Below are 16,948 nucleotides of genomic sequence, written 5' to 3'. Positions count from 1 at the left end.
ATACTTGAAAAAAGAATACAAGCCCTCCCTGTCATCACCATTATTATTTTCAGAGATGACGAATCAGCAAGGATAATCATTCTCTTCAAAAAGTGTTCTGCAATATCAACTTCTTGTCCAAGTATTATTTGTTGTTCCATAGTAGAATTTTGTTGAGAAGTTTTACAGCGGGCTCAGGGAGCAAATACGGTCTCAAGACTGTGCCTTCCGAATAAAACAGTCCAGCCTCGGGGCTGTCCACGGCGAGGGGCCGATGGGGGGAGGAACGCAAGAACAGACTGTACGCAGGCGGAACTAAGAACCCGGCTGCGGAAAAAGGGACTGTGCTAGCGCCGTGAGGGGGCGGGTCCAATAACGGCTTGTTTTCTATTGGGTGGTGCGGCCAGTTCTGCGCATGTGCGGGCCGTTTCAAACCCCGCAGCGGGCGGGTCTTCTTGTTTGTTGAGGAGGGAGCCAATTGGGCAGGGAGCGACGGAAGCGCGTGCACCCGGGAATTCAGGGGTGTTCCTGGGCCTGGGTCTAACCGCCTGTCAGGTGTTTGGGTATGTGCTCTGCCTTCTCCAGCAGTAGCTCCCGTGGACTTCCTCCTCAGGTTCCCTGCGTGGGCGGAGCTGGGCCGGAACATGGCGAAGTCGGGTCTGGTAAGTTCGGGCCCTGGCCCCTGCCCGAGAGCAGAAAAGCGGTCGCCCTTGGTTTGGGCGGCCTAGCTGGGGAGAAGGAAACATTGGGCCGAGGACACTGTGGCTCCTCCAGGATTTCCGTAGAAAACCATAATTTCCTTATATTATTTTCTCAGAGTTTCATGTAATTGCGTTTTTTCTCTAACTGCGTTTTCTCTCTATAAAACTTGTGATTTCTACCTGTTAGCTTAGTTGTATTTCCTAGACCTCCAAATGCGACCTACCTATATTAGACGTATACCTTTGTTTCAGTTTTGCTGGTCTGGAGAAAGAGATTACTGATTATGTAACGTGTCTGGAAAAAAAAAATCCGACGTACTCTTGTCAAAATGTTGAGACTTGTATGCAGTTGAGGCGAATATTTATGGGAGCATTTCTTATTGAGAAAATCTTATAAAAAGCAGCTATTAGTTAAAAGGTGCAACTTTGAATGACTAATGAGGACCAAGAACACTTTGTTTCCATGTTTCCAAGTACCCTCAATATTCAATAGTCTGTATTTTAGACTTTGCTATGGTATTCTAAACTCATCATTTCTTATCCTAAGTTTGTATTTTCTGATTCATCTCTTTTAAGAAAATATTCAACATGATGATCCCCCATTATGTAAAGTTGTGTATGCTTAGAGATATATGAAAGGATAGCATAGTGTGTGCTTCTTACGAAGAGCATGTACATTGTTTACGTTATACATAATCAGAAAAAAAGCCATTCTTGGGGAAGATGAGACTAGAACTTGCGGAATCACTACAGTTCTCTTTTTTAAAAATATTTTTAGTTGTAGATGAACACTTAATTTATTTTTTTATGTGGTGCTGAGAATCGAACCCATGCCTCACATGTGCCAGACAAGTGCTCTACCACTGAGCTACAACCCCAATCCCTACAGTTCATTTTTCAAATGCCTGTCATAAACTTAGAACTCTTTTTGAACCTTTTAATTCTAACATTTGACTGCTATAATCCATTTAAAAGACAAGGGGAAAGAGAAATTGGGAGGTTCTGCTCAGCCATTCCTGTGGTTCTCAAGGCAGGGGTGGGGGCAGAGGGTGAATTGCTCTGTGGAACGTATTTGGTAATGATTTGGAGAAATTTTTGTTTTTTCCTAGGTAGGGGTGATGTGGAGGATGAGGGAGTGCTACAGGTCACCTAGTGGGCAGAAGAGGAGGGTGCTGTTAAGCATTCTTAATGAATGGCACAGGCCCACACAACAAGGAATTATTCCATCCAAAATATCAGTAGTTGGGGTTGACAGATCCCAAATATTGATATACAATATTATATTTTTTGAGAAACATAATTTCACTTTGAGTGAAAAAACCAACATTGAAATCAACTGAAGAATAAGTTGAAAGTGACAGTGTATATTTATTTTGAAAATTAGAAATTTTTATGTTCTGACTTGTAGAATTTAGGAACCTTATTTGTCTTGTTCATCACTGGCTTTCTTTCTTTCTTTCTTTCTTTTTTCATTACTGGCTTTCTAGTGTGCTTAAATAGCACTTGGCATTCTGATAGATTAGTATTTGTTGGACAAACGAATTTCCTGGAATCTTGGCCTTAAAATTTTCCTACTTAAAAGAAGAACAGGTAGTACTTTACAGGTTTTAAGTTTCAGGGTGCAGATTGGGAACGCCTTCAATTTATTAAGTGAAATAGAAAAGTGGCTATAAATTATGCTTTGGAAGTTTGTGTAATATTCTTAGAGTTGAATTTTTACTTTATTGTTTCACAGTGTTGAGTACTAGAAAGAGACGTAGGTGCTTGAATTAAAAGTTCCCATCTTTGTTTTACTCTAATCAAGAGTGGTGAAGATCAAAAATACAAACAATAATAAATGCTGGTGAGGTTGTGGGGAGAAAGGAACACTTATACATTGCTGGTGGAACCGCAAACTAGTACAACCACTCTGGAAAGCAGTTTGGAGATTGCTCAGAAAACTAGGGATGGTACCTCTACGTGACCTAGCTATCCCACTCCTGGGTATTTTCCTCAAAGATCTAAAATTGGCCTACTACAGTGACACAGCCACATCAATATTTATAGCAATATAATTCACAATAGCTAAATTGTGAAATCAACCCAGATACCTGTCAGTAGATGAATGGATTAAGAAATTGTGTTCATGTTCTATTCAGCCATTAAAAAGAATGAAATTATGGCATTTGCTGGTAAATGTATGGAAATGGAGACTATTGTGCTAAGTGAAATTAGCCAAACTAAAAAACTCAAAGGTCAGATGTTTTCTCTCATATGATAAAGCTAGAGTAAAATAAAGGAAAGGGAGAGGGAAAACTAGGAAAACATAAAGAACCAATCAAATAAATTAATAGATGAGTGAAGGGAAGTCTAGTAGAGTAGAGGAAGAAGATGGGGAGGTTGGGAGGATTGGAGGGAAAAGGGGTGATCATGAACTGAAATTGATTTCCATGCATGTATGAGTTTATTGGGATGAACCCAACTACTATGTGTAACCATTAAGCTAAAAAAAAAAAAAAGTCTCCATGTTTGAATAATAGCAAAACTATTGTAATAACAGGACAGAGGGTATATATAGCACAGTAGTAGAGTACTTGGTCTAGCCTGCACAGGGTGCTGGGTTTGATCCCCAGCACTCGAAAACCAAACAACAACAACAAAAAGACTTATAGGGCTGGGGTTGTGGCTCAGCAGTAGAGCGTTCTTCTTGCATGTGTGAGGCCCTGGGTTCAATCCTCAGCAGCACATAAAATTGAATAAAATAAAAGTATATATTAAAAAAAAAGACTTGTAATATAACAGAGACCTGATAGATATTTCTGTCTCTTAGTTTGTCATCTGTAAAATACATTCCATCTTTTATTTCTTAGATACTTCGAGAATATGATAAACTCTCACCTTCATTAAAGAAAGACTTTTAAAATAAATTTTCTTATTGACATCTCTTTTTCTAATTTTTTAAAATTGTGGATGAATCTTTATTTTATTTATGTATCTTTTTTGATATTAATATGGCCTACAGACTAGGCAAAGGTCTGGGAAGAATATAAATTAGCTCAAGACAAAGTTCTTAAGTTTCTTAAAATCTAATAGAGGCTTTTGTTTTTCTATTTCTGTTTTTCTTCCTTTCCTAAATAATTGAATTCTAAAACCATTAAGTGGGGCCAGGCAAGACAAGTATCCCTGTGGGTGGGGAACTCTAGTGGCTCAGAGCAGGTATGTAGGACCCTAAGCAGGGTTGAGAGTTTAGCCTTTTCAGGATGCCAGTGTGTGAGTCAGGTGAATATTGCATCCATGTGAGTAGAGGACAGCTTGTGTGGGGCATATGAGTTCAAGCACAAATAGGAGATATGCACATAGGAGGATTCCTGGAAAGGTGTTGGAACCCCAAGTGAGGTGAAGGGATCATTCCTATCGATAGACGTTTTAGTGTGGAGTAGGGAAGGCATGTATGCAGAAGGGGAAATCTTGGCCTAACATGGTAAGTGAGCCTAAGTGGTATCACAAGGACATCTTCACAGGACAGTGCCTTGCCTAAGGTGTCAGAGCCTGAGCTGAGTAAAGAGGGAATATGTATGACAGAGGTGATTGAGTCCCAGGGGGAGAGCTTCTGTAACTGAGAGGAAGGTGGGAAGTTTGAGGCCTAGCAGTGTGCGGAAGTGCCATGATAGGGGTTAGTACTTATCTCCAAGTTGATAGACTTGGAGAATGCTCAAATAAGTGAGGGAGTATGTGTGTATTTTTCATTATTAAGAATTTTTCTTGCTCTTTGTTCAGTGTTTATAGTATGCTACTTTGGTTTTATGAATCTAGCATTTCAGATATCTCTTGAAGGTATTAGAACTTTCTTATTTTTGAGGTTTTCTTCTTTCCCATCATTGATATTAGTTTTTCCTTGGATCTTTTTTTTTATTTTTTTAAAAATTATATCTTCATTTTTTTTCCCATTTTTGTTTCAGGGACTTACATGTGTGGCAATCCATATTGTTAATTATATTTGAGACTGAGACAAATGAATACTGTTTGGGATAGGAGAAGCTTGAGTCTACTGTTCTGTATAGAGGTTTTCCTTTAATTGTACTGCTTTTATTCTCTTTTCTTGATCCTTGCCTCCTTTAGTTCTTAATTTCCTACTTACGCACTTTTTAATGGTTTTTTCCTAGCCAAATCAGCATCCCTTCTCATTGACAACAGTATCCTATGAACTTACTTTAGGCTGCTATTGCTTTCATTTCTGTTTCATCATTTATTACTCTTCATGTATTTTTTTATCTTCCGGTAATTTGTTAAGTTTGTTTATGTAAATGGTGTTATCTTTCATGATCCTTTTTCATAGTTGTTTTATGTCATGTTAGTTCTTTATTATTCTTTTAGTGGGAATCTTCCTGTGGGGAAGGGATATAGTAGATATTGGTAGTCAACCAACTTGAATTACTGGAAGCCCAGATAGTTAGATTTTTGATAATGGAAAAGGTATGAGTGGAGGTGAAGGAAGAAGAGGAATAAAATAAATTATACCTGGTTAGGGGTGAGGAGATAACATCAAAAATGTTTGGAAATAGTAGGTATGAGGTGTATTTCTCTTCTACTCGATCCATTCTCTCTCATTGTAACATTATGATAGGTGATTAAAAATACTTAATAAATAAAGAAATGAACATTTTTGGCATGCCATTATTGGAATGAAATTAGTTTGAAAGTAAGTTGTATTTGATTACATTTGAAGTAAAAGTAGTAAGTTGGTAATTAACTTTTCTTTCAGGATCATCTCAAAAATGGCTACAGAAGAAGATTTTGCCGACCTTCCAGGTAATTTATATATATTTAACCTTGTAAGACTTATGTTCTAATACTGACTCTGCATTATTATCTTTGGCACATCATCTTTATTTTGGTCTTTAGAAAGTGGATTTTTAAATGAAGAAAGGAAAAACTGTTACTTTCTAATATATATTATGATTTGTGAGTACATGTACATATATTGTGATTTGTCAGTAGCAGACAGACCTGATTTTAAAAAGTAAATATGTTAGGTAGAAGTTAAAAAAACTAGATCATATGAATAGAGCCAGAAGACTGATACGTTAGGCATTAGGTATCTTTTATACACTTGAATAATCTGTTCTAAAATCCTCTTGGAATAGGCCAACCAGATGTAAATACACACAAACCCATGTAGATGCACACTTTATAAAAAGCAAAGAAGATGGTATTTGTAGAATAGCTTAATGCAGGTGTTGTAGTAATCAAGGTTTGGTGGAGTGGTTTTATATTAAGGTATTAATGAGAATGGGGAAGAAGAGATGAATTGGAGAAAATTTTTCAAAAATTTCAATACTTGGTAAGTATAAATTATTTTTTGTCTTATAAAAATTCAGAGACTTTATTCAGTTTGCTAGCTGCCAGATTGTATCCATACTATGTCATTTAGATTTCTTGTTTGACAGTCTGGTTGATAGTGACATATGTTCTAATACTGACTCTGCATTATCTGTCTTTGGCAAGTCATCTGATTTATCCCAGATTTATGCTTCATAAACATCTGATTCACCCTAAAAAAGATGCTCTAACTAGTCTCAGGGAAATGACTGATTTTGTGTTTTTCTGCAAAGTTCTAAAGGAAAGTTTATGCATATATTGGGATGATAATTATTGGTCTAGGTATTTCTGAGATCTTTCAGTAATAAAATTCTGTGATGCATTTTTAGTCAGCTTTTTTTGTGACTGTGACCCCAAAACCCAACAAGAACAATTAGAAAAGGAAAAGTTAATTTTGGCTCAGTTTCAGAGGTCTCATTTGATGATAGATGACTGACTCCATAGCTCTGGGCTTGATGTGAGGCAGAACATAATGTCAGAGGGGTATGGTGGAGGAAAGTGGCTAAGGACAAGGCCACCAGGAAGCAGAAAGAGAACCACTTACCAGGACAAAATATAAACCCCAAAGGCATTCCCTCAGTGATCTATTTCCTCCAGCCACACTTGACCTGCCTATAGTTATGGACCAGTTAATCCCTGTCAGTGGATTCATACACTGAGTTGGTTAAGTTCTTATAACCCAATCAATTCACCTCTTACACTTTCTTGCGTTGTCTCACACATGAGCTTTTAGGGAACACCTCATATCTAAGTAATAACAATGGATAACCTATTAATGTATTGTGGATCACAGTCTTGAGTTACTTTATAACATAATACTTTTCTAATTCAAGAATAAAAGGAATGTAAATGAGGAGTTAATAAACTACAGCCCATAGACTGGCTAATTGTTTTGTCACAGATTTTGGTTCAGTTTTATTGGAACAGAGCTAGAATGGCACAGTTGAGTAATTGTGACAGACTATACGGTTTATAAGTTAAAATATTGACCAATTAGTCTCTTGAGCCAAAGTGTGCCCTTGTCAGAGGTGCATATCAGAATTTTGTACTGATTGAAATCTACATGTCTTTCAGCAGGTAGATGATTAAGACTGTGGTACACTGCAGCATAGGATACTATTTAGCACTGAATAGGAATGAACTGTTGATACATAGTACTTGTGGAAACACATATAATATGTATGAATCTCCAGAGAATTATGCTAAGTGAAAAATTTCAATGCATGCTTTTTGATTATTTATATACATTTTTTTTTTTCTTTTTAATGACAGAACTTTAGAAATGGGGGCCAGATTAGTGCTTGCCAGGAGTTAGGAATGTGAGGTTAGAGAGAGGTGGACATATTTATAAAAGGCAATAGGGAGATCTTTATGGTTATCCGACAGTTCAGTATTTAGACTCTGATTGTGATATTAGAACCTACAGATATAGTATGTTGTATAGAACTAAATACACACCTACAAACAGACTTACAGAAATGAGTGCATATAGAACTGGAAATCTGATAGGTAGATTTTTATCAATAACGTCCTGGTTGTGATATTATGCTGTAATTTTGCAAAGTGATACTGTTGGAGGGAACTGGATTAAGTGAACAAAGGAGCTCCTTTATTTTGTATAACTGAATGTGAATCTAAAATCAATGTATTTCTATAATCAGTATACTTGTTACTGAACTGACTGATAAGCTGTTAAATTAATGATATTGAGTCAAAAGTGTAGAATTTGTAGAGGTGTAGGTTGCTATTAGGACTTGTGACTGTAAAGTCATCATTAAAGAAGGTGCTTTTAGATAGGCAGAATTGATATTATCAAAATGGCCATACTTACAAAAGCACTATACAGATTTAATGCAATTCTGATCAAAATTCCAATGACATTCCTCATAGAAATAGAAAAGGCAAACATGAAATTCCTCTGGAAAAAGACCCAGAATGGCTAAATGAATCCTTAGCAGGAAGAGTGAAGCAGGTGGCATCACTATACCAGACCTTAAACTATACTACAGAGCAATAGTAACAGAAACAGCATCGTATTGGCACCAAAACAGACTGATAGACCAATGGTACAGAATAGAGGACACAGAGACTAACCCACAAAACTATAATTATCTTATATTAGACAAAGGTGCCAAGAATATGCATTGGAGAGAATATAGCCTCGTCAACAAATGGTGCTGGGAAAACTGGAAATCCATATGCAACAAAATAAAATTAAATCCCTATCTCTCACTATGCACAAAACTCAACTCAAAATGGGTCAAGGACTTAGGAATACAACCAGATACCTGTGTATAATAGAAGAAATAGTAGGCCCTAATCTCCCATCATGTGGGATTAGGCCCCAACTTCCTTAATAAGACTCCTGTTGCACAAGAATTAAAACCAAGAATCAATAAATGTGATGGACTCAAACTAAAAAGTTTCTTCTCAGCCAAAGAAACAATCTGTGAGGTGAATAGAGAGCCTACATCCTGGGTACAAATTTTTACCCCTCACACATCAAATAGATCACTAATTACTAGCAGATATAAAGAACTCAAAAAACTAGACACCAAAAAACCAAATAACCCAATCAATATATGGACCAAGGACTTGAAGAGAACTTCTCAGAAGATGAGGTACAATCAATCAATAAACACATGAAAAAATGTTCATCATCACTAGCAATTAGAGAAATGCAAGTCAAAAGTATTCTAAGAGTTCATCTCACTCCTGTCAGAATGACAGCTATTATAAAGACAAACAACAGTAAGTGTTGGTGAGGATGTGGGAAAAAAGGTACATTCATACACTGCTGGTGTGGGACTGCAAATTGTTGCAGCCAATATGGAAAGCAGTATGGAGATTTCTTAGAAAATTGGTAACAGAACCACCATTTGACCCAGCTATCCCTCTCCCCGGTCTATACCCAAAGGACTTAAAAACAGCATACTACAGGGACACAGCCACATCAAGGTTTATAGCAGCACAATTCACAATAGCTAAATTGTGGAACCAACCTAGATGCCCTTCAGTAGATGAATGGATTAAAAAATGTGGCATATATACACAATGGAATATTACTCAGCAATAAAAGAGAATAAAATCATGGCATTTGCAGGTAAATGGATGCAGTTGGAGAAGATAATGCTTAGTGAAGTTAGCCAATCTCAAAAAAACAAATGGTGAATGTTTTCTCTCATGTAAGGTAACTGACTCATAGTGGGGTAGGGAGAGGGAGCATGGGAGGAATAGAGGAACTCTATATAGGGCAGAGGGTTGGGAGGGAAAGGGAGGGGACATGGGGTAATTAATGATGATTGAATATGATGATCATTATTATCCAAAGTACATGTATGAGGACACGAATTGGTATGAATATACTATGTATATAACTAGAAATATGAAAAATTGAGCTCTATATATGTAATAACACTTGTAATGCATTCTACTGTTATATATAAATTTTTAAAAAGTTAAAAAAAAAAAGCATTTCAGGGCTGGGGATAATAATAGTTCAGTGGTAGATCTCTTGATTTGAATGTGCAAGGCCTTGAGTTTATTCCCTACCATTACATTTAAAAGAAGAAAAAAAGCATTTCAGGATTAATGGGATTCATTCAAAAAACTTTGTTATTGAAATACAGCTGTAGTCTAAAACAATTTTTAACAATTAATATTTAACAGGAATAAAATTGTTTATGTAACATGACATACTTTTTTTCATATTATAAAGAGAAGAGTTCACTTGAGGGAACTCTTAGACCCTTAAGTACTTTTTTTGTGTTCAAATAGTAAAAATATTTTTTCTAAGCTGAATGTGATGGTGCATACCTGTAATTCCAGTGACTCAACAGACTGAGGCAAAAGAATCACAAGTTTGAGGCCAGTCTCATCATCTTATTGAGATCCTGTCTCAAAATAAAAAAGACTGGGGATATGGCTTAGTGGTAAAGCACCTCTGAGTTTAGTCCCTAGTGCGAGAGTGGGTGAGTGGGGGCATGCATACACACACACACACACACACACACACACACGTTTTTCTATTAAATTAAATAATTGACGTTTCTTGGTGATAAGATATGGATTTTCAAATAAATGGATAAATGGTAATGAATAATAAGTATCTTTCAGTAATGATACATTTTCCCTTTTTTTTTTTTTAGGGTACCTGATATTAATACAGGGCAAGGCCAAAACATGCTGGAAATCTTACAAGACTGTTTTGAAGAAAAAAGTAAGACTTCATTTCTGGATAGACTTTGAGGGTTGGAATGAATGAAAATGTAAATTTGTCATGTTAATTAATATCAAATGCAGCAAATATATTCTAGTGTTTAAACTTATATAAAATATTTTCCTCAGAATTTTAAGTATATATACAATTTTTTTTGCAACTACTGGTATATTAAGTACAGTATTGATTTTTTTAAAAACACAGTAATTTGCAGTGATTTGTAATCTGGAATTCCACACATAATTATTATACACAAGACAAAGTATTTCATTTATGAGTTGAGCATCCCTAATGTGAAAATCCAAAATCTGACATGCTCCAAAATCTAAAATTTTGAGTGTGGACATGATGTTACAAGTGGAAATTTCCATATGAGGAATCTTTTATTTCATGCCCCAGATTATTAAGCGTTATGTAAAATTACCTTCATAACAATGTATCAGGTATATATGAATCAAATAAATTTTGTGTTTATACCTGGGATCTTTCCCCAAGATCTCATGTATTCACAGATATTCCAAATTTGAAATTATAAAATCCAAGTCACTTGTGGGCCTAAGCATTTTGGATAAAGAAAACTCTGATAGAAATAAATGTGCAGAAGTCTTGGGATCAGTAGAGTTTGAGATAATTTTTGCTAGTTTATATCCCTTTCTAAGTAGCAAATTACGGCAAAAAAAATTTAAGTGCTGATCAGCATCAGAAGGTATTCGAATAAGAAAGAAGGCCAACCAAGAAAATAATGAGTATTTTAGCTAGCTTTTTTGCTGCTGTGACTAAAAGACCTGACAAGAACAATTTTAGAAAGGAAAAGTTTATTTTGGAACTCATGATTGCAGAGATCTCAGTTCATAAACAGCTGGCTCTATATCTCAGTGCTTGAGGTACAGCAGAACAACATGTCAAAGAGTATGTTGGAGGGAAATAGCTCACATAATGATCAGGGAGCAGAGAGAGACTTCACTTGCCAAATATATATACCCCAAAGCTATGCCTCCAATGACCATTTCCTTCAGTCACACCCTATCCACTTTCAGTTACCACTCAAGTTAATTCCATTAGAGGATTAATTGACTGATTGTGTTAAGGCTCTCATAACCCAATCATTTCTCCTGTGTATCTTGCATTGTCTCACACATGAGCTTATGGGGGACACCTCCCATCTAAACCATAATAATGAGAGATAGATGGTGGATGCTGTGGTTGGATTATGTCCTCCCAAAAGTATGTGTTGGAAATTTAATCCCCAGTGCAACAACATCAAGAGATGAGACTTTTGAGAGGTGATCAGACCATGAGGGCTTTGCCTTCTTGAATGGATTAAAACTTGTTACTAAAGGTCTTGAGGCATAAGTTTAATCTCTTGCTCTCTAGTTTGCTCATACTCTCCTGCCTTCTTCTGTTTTCTGCCTTGGGATGATATAGCAAGGCCCTTTCCAGATGCAGGCTTCTTAATATTGAACTTCCCAATCTTCAGTGCCATAAGAAATAAATCTGTTTTTTGTAAGTAACCTGGTCTCAGGAGTTCTGTTATTATAGCATAAAATAGACTAAGACATTGGAAATGTGACTCCTGTATGAACTCTGAAAAAAGAACTGGCACATACTTTCTGAGAAATCTTGTTTGCTGTTCTGTTTCTGATGTCTTTCAGAAACATTTGAATTTTAATGTCTGTACTACTTTTAGGCTGATTGTGTATAGAATTAACAGACAATTCTTCACATGTCATATAGAGCTACATTGAATTGTAACCAATAGATATTGCATTTTGTTTTTAAAATTTCTCACTTTTCTTTTAGGTCTTACCAATGATTTTAGCATAAATTCTACAAAATCAGTGCGTTATTCGACACACAGAGTGAAAGACAATTCTATTCATTCCCCAAGCAAAGAGGTAAGCCAAAAAGGAGAACTGATACAGGTTAATTATTTTAATGAATGAAACTGCACAATGTACTTGTGTACCTTTCAGTTGTTTGTCTTATTTTGAAAAGAGAATGCTATATCCAAAGGACTTAACATTAGAATACTTTAGTGATGCAGCCACATCAATATTTATAGCAGCTCAGTTCACAATAGCTAAGCTTTGGAACCAACCTAGGTGCCCTTCAACAGATGAATGGATAAAACAAATGTGATATCCATGCACACAATGGAATATTATTTAGCTGTAAAGAAAAATGTAATTATGGCATTTGCCAGTGAATGAATGGAACTGGAGACTTTCATGCTAAATGAAATAAGCCAATCCCCCAAACCAAAGGCAGAATGTTCTCTCTGATATGCAGATGCTAATACACAATGTGAGGTGGAGGGAAGAATAGAAGTACTTTGGGTTAGACAGAAGGATTGTAGGGAAGGGAACGGTGTTGGGAATAGAAAAGACAGTAGAATGAATCAGACATAACTGTCCTATGTTCATACATGAATACACCACCAGTGTAACTCCAAATCACATACAACCACAAGAATGGAAAGTTATATTCCATGTATGTATAATATGTCAAAATACGTTCTACTGTCATAAAAAGAACAAATTAAAGAATAAAAAAATTAAAAGAGAATCCTGTATTCCCGTTCATTTTAAGAAGATAGGTTGATTTAACTATGCAATATATTATATTTTCTATTGAGATCTTTTTTCACTTTGTTTTTGCAGTTCCTGGGTTCATACCAAGTACTGCCCTGTGTATGCTAAGCACACACACCACTGAATTATAGTTTCCGCCCTAGTTATTTTATTTTATTTTTTTAAGTAAAACATGACATGACTCTTATTTTTAGCTTAAACATAACCTTGCTTCATAAATTTAATTATTTCTCTTTTCTGTTTTTTATGAGAATTTGAATAAGCAAAAATGATCTGTACCTTTAAATTTAGATCATTTGTAAAACAATTGGGGCTGTTTTGTTGGAGGTATTGGTGACCAATTTATTTAATGATTATCTGGAAATTTTCCTGCTTTTTGGCAGTTTTGGCTTTTTATTTTTTTCTTAAAATGATCTGTTTCCTCTATTCTCAATTTTTTCTATAGTTAGTGTTCTTTTCTGATCCTTCTCATAAGGATCATACCTCTCTTTTTATTCAACATGTTGCTCATTTGTATCTTATGTTAATTCACTATTCTTCCTTCTCTTTTTACATATTTAAAAAAATTTAGAAGAATAATTTTTATAATCAAAGGTATTATGTACATAGAAGTTAAAATAGCTCCATAAGGCTTGTATTATGAAAAACAGTAGACCCTACTTTTCCCCCAAAATTCTGCCTTGTTCACAATAGCTAAGCTCTGGAACCAACCTTTGACTCTTAGCTAGTTCTTATGTCTATTTTGCCTCTGTTTTTAAATAATGCTTTGCCACTATATTGTGGTATTTATAGGCTGGAGATTACTTTCCCTTACTTTTTTTTTAAAAAAGACATTGCTTTATTATTTTTACTTTATTTATTTTATTTTTTAATCTTTTACAACAGTGCTGCTTTTTTTTTCAGCTTTTCCTATTGTTAAGACTATTGTTTTGATTCCTTGATCCTTTGTGAGTGACTACTTTTTCCTTTTTGTAAGTTTTTAAGATCATGTCTTTTTTAGTGATCTAAAATTTTATTACATTAATTTCTTCTTGCAGTTTGTTTCCTATAAGTACTTTTTTTGGCTTGCTTTGCTCTTTGCCTTTTTTTTTTTTTTTTTTTTAAGATCCTTTTGTCAAATGCTAGTGGTCTTTAGCCATCTCCTTTTATTTAAGAGTAGAAAACTAAAATGGATGAGAAATTCTATATTCATAGTAAAATTTATAGATTGTTGGATTTGTGGATATCTAGGTATTAATATCTATAGTTTTTTTCTCTTAGCCTGGTAAATTTTTGTGACAAAAGAAGCTTCTAATTGGGGATGTGATTCTGACGAGGAGTATTCTCAGCTCTGTTGACAAAGGGAAAGGTGCAGTTTTAATGCTCTTACCTAATATCTCTTGTTTTTAAGTACATTACCCTTACCTTTAACCATCTTATACCACTGAGTTCATAGTCTCTGATGCTGAAACTTAAAAGAGTAAATATCTAATCTGATATGGCTAGGAGGGAAGGGGCTCTTTGTGTTATTAATTTTCTGTGCTGGCTAACAATGATGTTTGAGGGAACCACCTGCAATCCCTCTTTTAGAAGTGTGTTATACCTTTAATTAGTGTCTTTATGGACTTTTTCATAAATATGAGGCTGTCTGCTTCTGGGCTTTCTCCATTGCTAGCATATTTTAGTTTTTTCTTGTCTTGAGTAGTTGCCACTAATCTGCTTTTCAACTTCAAAAATTTGTTGTTGATATCTCTTGTCCCTTCTTTTCCTCTTCGTCCCTCTGGGTTTATACATTTAATAAAAAAAAATTATTAGTAAGGTCTCAAGAGGGAGCAGAGTAAATGAAAGCCAGCCTTTGTTTCTTTGTGGAGTTGAGTTCAATATTGTATCTAGTGAACAGTAATACAGTGATCCCATTGTTATTTATTTCCCAGTTGGTCGATTGTTAGGTTGTTTCCATCTATTTATTATCTCAGTGATACAGTGAACATTTTTGTTTATACCTCCTTGTATACATAAATTGAATTCCTGAGGATATGCATATTTGAAATGAAATCATTGAATATTCATGGCTTGGAATATTTCTGTTTACAAAATAATGTGTAATGCTTGTAAGATTAAAAATAATATACATGAACTGACATATATACTCATCACTCGGTGTAAGAAATATGAATATCTTACTAGTATTAATACCTTTACTGATCCTATTTTTCTTCTCTGTATAGAGGTAACTACTATTTTGAATTTCATTTTCTTTTCCATTCTAGCACATATGTATGTATGCTGATATCTGTGTCAGCACTTCTACTGCCACTTGTGACAGATGTCTCACTACCATACAGAGTTATTAATGCTTCACTCATGAAGGACTCATGAGACTGGCATATAGTTGTCTTCATGACTGATTTATTATAGCCATATAGTGAGGATACACAGCTGGGTCAGTAAGAGAAAGAGACATTAGGCAGACAGTAGAGGAATTCATGTGCAGGCTTTCTGTGCTCCTTAAAGGGGCCATGCATTCATTGCTACCAGTAGTGAAATGCAGTAATGTGTGTAGTCTTTCTACTCAGGAAAGGCTTTTGAAACAGCTTGTTTTTATTGGTGTCTTGTACCATAAACACTCTTCTTTCCACCAAAAAGTTCTGTATTCTAGAGTACCTAGAAAGGAAACAGGTGTTTACCATAAATCACATAGTTTATGTAGATAGTCTAGTTAGGCTGCCATAGAATGGTTGGTAGGGGAGCGAATATTCTGAAAGCCAAGTCACCACATGCTATGTAGGAGCTAGGAAGCCCTGTAAGAAGACCCTTTAAATGTTCAGCTGTGTTAACTCTTTCCTGCATAGAGTGAATTCCTAAATATAGTATTTTCTATTTCCTTATATCTATCTGGACTTTACCTAATTGGGATTATGTAATTTTGCAACTTTGTAAAATTGTTTGTAAAACAACTTTGTAAAACAATCATTTCTTCATTCAATTCATATTACTATGGTTTGTTTTACTGTTAGCATATGTAATATTAGATGAATATGCCATAATGTGTTCAGTACCAGAAGTTACTTTAGCATATTGTCTCTAACAACTGGTTTGTTGTTTTAAAATGTTTTTTTTCCATTTTAAGAACAAATGTGTTTAATAAGAATTGATAATTTAATAAAGTAGATCTAATGTATTTCTTCTATGCTAGAAATCACATTCAAAGTCAGTTCCAGTTTCTTCAAGGAAGAAGGAAGCCCCTCTGCAAGACATTATAGAACCAAATGAAACTTCCCACAAATCAGGTTGGTTACATCCTTGTGGGTGTTATTGCCTAGATGTAATTTCTAGTTTCTAGTTTCTAAAAAGTTAGAAATGCCAACGGTGGAGCATGTGTTGGCTCAAGTGAAGAGGTCAGGGTCAGCCTTGGTAGAAATGAGTGTGGTGTTGTTTTTGGTATATTGTGTGTGTGTGTGTGTGTGTGTGTGTGTGAGAGAGAGAGAGAGAGAGAGAGAGAGAGAGAAACTGATGGATGTGTTTTTGAATCTCAAGTCATGATCAATACTTTTTGTTTGTCTTCTTTTGTTTTTTGGTTTTTTTTTTTCCTTTTGTTCCATATCCTTTATTTAGTGAACTTGCTACCATTAAGAATTGAACCCAGGGGCACTCCATCACTGAGCCACACATTCCCAGCCCTTTTTATTTTGTAGTTTGAGACATAGTCTCATTAAGTTACTGAGGTTAACCTAGGAGTTGTTATACTCTTATTTACCTCCTGAGTTGCTGGGATTACAGGTCTGTGCCACCTTTCCTGGCTAAGTTTTCTTTATCTTTATTTTTCAAATTAGAAGAGTACTCCATTTGAGGGAACAGAGTCAAAGATTTAAAAGAAAAATCTTATCATTACTCCATCATCCTGGTGAGGTAACCAACTTTTGAGAATCCATCCTTGCCTTTGTTGGTGCTCATAAGTAAAAAAATGTCTAAGCACATGTGTGGGTATGTGTCTATGTCTTTATGTTCTTTCTGAAGAGACTGTTAAAAATTTTCTTTCAATCCAACAATGTAAGAGTAATTTTTACCTGATAGACTATTATTCTAATATTTTGTAAGATTTTGATAGTTCTGTTGGTGTT

At 35.3% G+C, this 16,948-nt stretch overlaps 1 protein-coding gene across 4 annotated transcripts in view; it reads left to right on the top strand.

The window, feature by feature from the left end:
• Positions 1-427: 427 nt before the first annotated feature.
• Positions 428-16,948, top strand: part of Cenpc (centromere protein C) — a 75,136-nt gene continuing 58,615 nt past the window's right edge. For 2 of the 4 annotated variants that reach the window (XR_006848313.2, XM_046428741.2), the window contains exons 1-5: positions 429-641; positions 5,422-5,468; positions 10,187-10,257; positions 12,058-12,152; positions 16,024-16,117. Coding sequence is in view for 3 of the 4 variants with exons in the window: in XM_046428741.2 (XP_046284697.1) it covers positions 624-641; positions 5,422-5,468; positions 10,187-10,257; positions 12,058-12,152; positions 16,024-16,117 (325 nt within the window). In the remaining variant the exon portion in view is untranslated. Of the gene's footprint in view, positions 642-5,421; positions 5,469-10,186; positions 10,258-12,057; positions 12,153-16,023; positions 16,118-16,948 lie in introns of those variants that run through there. The other 2 variants (XM_058574037.1, XM_058574036.1) reach the window with 2 other exon arrangements.

Source organism: Marmota monax, unplaced genomic scaffold (genome assembly GCF_021218885.2).
Source record: "Marmota monax isolate L192 unplaced genomic scaffold, Marmota_monax_Labrador192_F-V1.1 WCK01_AAM20220418_F8-fsc00132, whole genome shotgun sequence".
Taxonomy (NCBI): Eukaryota; Metazoa; Chordata; class Mammalia; order Rodentia; family Sciuridae; genus Marmota; species Marmota monax.
The sequence above is the reverse complement of the archived record's forward strand: the minus strand, read 5'-3'. Positions and strand labels throughout refer to the sequence as shown.